The 3,531-nt window shown below is 38.5% G+C and overlaps 1 protein-coding gene across 1 annotated transcript in view; it reads right to left on the reverse strand.

The window, feature by feature from the left end:
- The window catches only part of MORN2 (MORN repeat containing 2), an 11,201-nt gene that overhangs the window by 4,155 nt on the left and 3,515 nt on the right, over positions 1-3,531 (reverse strand). Inside the window, exons 2-3 of the mRNA XM_003795671.1 lie at positions 1,570-1,620; positions 1,063-1,169 (exon numbers count right to left, since the gene is read on the reverse strand). Of these exons, the coding sequence (XP_003795719.1) occupies positions 1,063-1,122 (60 nt within the window). The 5' untranslated portion in view covers positions 1,123-1,169; positions 1,570-1,620. The remainder of the gene's footprint in view (positions 1-1,062; positions 1,170-1,569; positions 1,621-3,531) is intronic.

The following is a 3,531-nucleotide window of genomic DNA, read 5'->3' on the forward strand; positions in this document are numbered from 1 at the left end:
GGTTTAAACCCACCACTCTTGGTGCATGTGGCTGGCGCCGTAACCACTGTGCCATGGGCGCTGTGCCAGAACATTTATAACTCTGACTTACACTGTACAAAGCAATTCGTGTAACCAAAACATTTGTACCCCTATAATTTTTCTGAAATAAAAAGCACACATACAAGTCCACTATTCACTTAGTTATTAATAAGTCAACTTTGTATCACCCTTTATTTCTATACTAATAAGATGACTTTTTTATCACTATCCTTCATCTATATTTATCTATGAAGCCCACTAAGTCCACTAAGACTATGATAATAACAGAGGTCCTCAAGATACCTTGAATATATCGGAAATCTTAGAGGGCAGCTAGTTTAGTTAGCTGAGGAAATAGGACAAAGTCATTGTTAAAAACTCAAGTTGGATTTAAGCAGAGATGAGTACACATTCTTATTTCATGTTCACTAGCTGAACAAGAAATCTGAGCCTGATTTCCTCACTCGTAAAATAGGAGTTTTAACGGCACTTACCTCATGAGGTTGTTATGAAGATTGAATGAGAAAATTATGGAATAGATGTAGCTGTATTCAGTGAATGATGAGAAAGATGATAATGATGATGATTAGCACTCTGCAATGGGTTTAATATTACTCATATGTTAATATATGTTAAAAATGATCATTTGTTATTTTTAGCATATTGTCTACTCATTATATATGTTTTTGATTAATGGTGAAATGCCTGGAATCATTTACCCACAGGGTTATTTATTCACTGACAGTATTTTTTTTTTTTTGAGACAGATCCTCAAGCTGTCACCCTAGGTAGAGTGCCATGCATCACAGCTGACAGCAACCTCCAACTCCTAGGCTTAAGCGATTCTCTTGCCTCAGCCTCCCAAGTAGCTGGGACTACAAGCCACAATGCCCGGCTATTTTTTGGTTGTAGTTGTCATTGTTGTTTGGCAGGCATGGGTTGGATTCGAACCCACCAGCTCTGGTGTATGTGGCTGGCGCCTTAGCCTCTTGAGCTACAGGTGCCAAGCCTGTTCACTGTCAGTATTAAAAACAACAATACCTTGTCATCTTTCCAGCTTCCTGTGTAGACAATACCGTTAGGAGTGGTATGAATACCCATTCCGTTTCTCTCATAGATTCCAGAGGATGTTCTTGTACAGTCACCATCTAAGAGAGAAATGCTGAAGATTATAAGTGGGAATTCTGTTTTACTAAGTAAGAGTACAGTATTTATGTCTGGTGATTACGTCCTCTTCACAACCACACCCTGGTCCTCTTTGTTTCCCTAGCACTGAAACCAGTGAGAGCAGAAATGAGATCCACAGACCTAGAACACTTAACTATTCAGACCCAATAGCCAGGAAAGTTGACAGATCCCACAGGTTTCTGAGGTATGCTATCCAGACTTAACGCTGGCATTTTGATTTAAAACATGTTCATCTATTAGGATTTCTGTTATTGTATTTAATGAAGTTAATATCCCAGTAATAGTTCTGCAGTCTCATTTGTTTCATTGTTAAGCTCTTTAACTTTCCATATAGAAAAGGTATTTGAAATGTATGCTTACCATACTTGTCTCCATTTGGAAAGATGAAGTTTATCTTATATACTTCTGAAGCTGTTTTAAAAGATTTAAGAAAAGTCATGTAAGTTTAAATATTTTTATGTCATAAAAATTGACTTATTTTTGTTTTTAGCACAAACAGAGGCCTAATCTATTTTTGTTTGTTTTCTTATGATAACAGCACTATTAATATTTAATTATTAGGACAAAATTTATCCTTTAAAGTATGCAAGTCGGGTGGCGCCTGTGGCTCAGTGAGTAGGGCGCCGGCCCCATATGCCAAGGATGGCGGGTTCAAACCTGGCCCCAGCCAAACAGCAACAGGAAAATAGCCGGGCATTGTGGCCAGCGCCTATAGTCCCAGCAACTCGAGAGGCTGAGGCAAGAGAATCACCTAAGCCCCCAAACTGGAGGTTGCTGTGAGCTGTGACACCACAGCACTCTACCAAGAGTGACAAAGTGAGACACTCTGTCTATTAAAAAAAAAGTATATAAGTCAATGTTTTTTAGAATATTCACAGAATTGTACAAGTGTTACCACAATCTAATTTTGCTATATTTTAATCACCCCCAAAAGAAAGTCTATATATCTATTAGCAGTTACCATTCCCCTCAATCACCCTTCATCCCCCAACTCCAGGCTCCTGGTGGCCACTAATCTACTTTCAGTGTCAATGGATTTGCCTGTGGAAGACATTTCTTACAAATGAAATCATCCAATATGTGGCCCTTTGTGACAGGCTTCGTTCACTTAACGTTTTTCAGGTTCACAATGATGTATCACGTGTCAGTACTTCATTCCTTTTTATAGCCAAATACGTGTATAAGTACATTGTAAAGAAATAGCATATTTCGTTTATTCGTTCATTAGCTGCTGGACATTTGTTTCCAGTTTGAGGCCATTACGAATAATGCTGCTATAAACACTGATGTACAAGTTTTTGTGTAGACATATTTTCATTTCTCTTAGGCAGCCCATACAACCTACGATAGTCCCACAGAGCTAAGGTAGATTGGGTAGATTATCTACTTTCAATTATTTTTAATTTTTCTTTGTGCTTCTTTTTAAACCAAATTTTCAACCTAATACTCCAGCTTACTAACCTATTTCCAAACCAATCAATATCTGATTTGGCAGTAGGAAGAAATGTAAAATAAAGATAGTTAAGTGGGAAGGGCTGGAGGGGCCAAGCAGAATGAGATGGGAATGACTCAGGTAAAAAGAAAGAAAGAAGACCACTAGACAGGAGGGGATCCGTGCCTCAGAGCCCTGGGATAGTTTAGTGGGCTAAAACATTAGGAATTTTTTTTTCTGACACTGAAGAAAACATGCAGAGAAGATAAATGAACCCTAGGACAGAAGATGCTGCTTTAATATTACTCAAAGTGTGACCCATGCATCAGAATCACCTGGGATGCTTCTCAGTTTCTTGGCCCTACTCCATATTTACTAAGTCAGAATCTCTGTGGATGGGGAAAGGGAACTGACCATTCTAATTTAAAAATTAATTCAGGTGCCAGTTGAGAAAGGCGGGAGGCTCATTTCCTCTGAGGAGAACATGCAGTAAATATAACAATAGAATAACACAATAGAAGATTTTTAAAAACTGTTGTATCCTCAGAGAGAAAGATAGGGTACTACATATAATAGCCTTGAAACAGGAACAGACACCTATGAAACGAACCAATTAGCAATCTGGGAAATGTCTAATGTAATTGGTGAAATAAAATTACTTAGAAGGGCTGAATAGCAGAATGGATACAATTGGAAATAGGTTAGTAAGCTGGAGTATTAGGTTGAAAATTTGGCTTAAAAAGAAGCACAAAGAAAAATTTAAAAACAATTGAAAGGGCTCGGCGCCTATAGTTCAACCGGCTAAGGCGCCAGCCATGTACACCTAAGGTGGTGGGTTCAAATCCCCAGCCCGGACCCGCCAAACAACAATGACGGCTGCAACCAAAAAA

Source organism: Otolemur garnettii, unplaced genomic scaffold (assembly GCF_000181295.1).
Source record: "Otolemur garnettii isolate 467f Iridium unplaced genomic scaffold, OtoGar3 scaffold00095, whole genome shotgun sequence".
Taxonomy (NCBI): domain Eukaryota; kingdom Metazoa; phylum Chordata; class Mammalia; order Primates; family Galagidae; genus Otolemur; species Otolemur garnettii.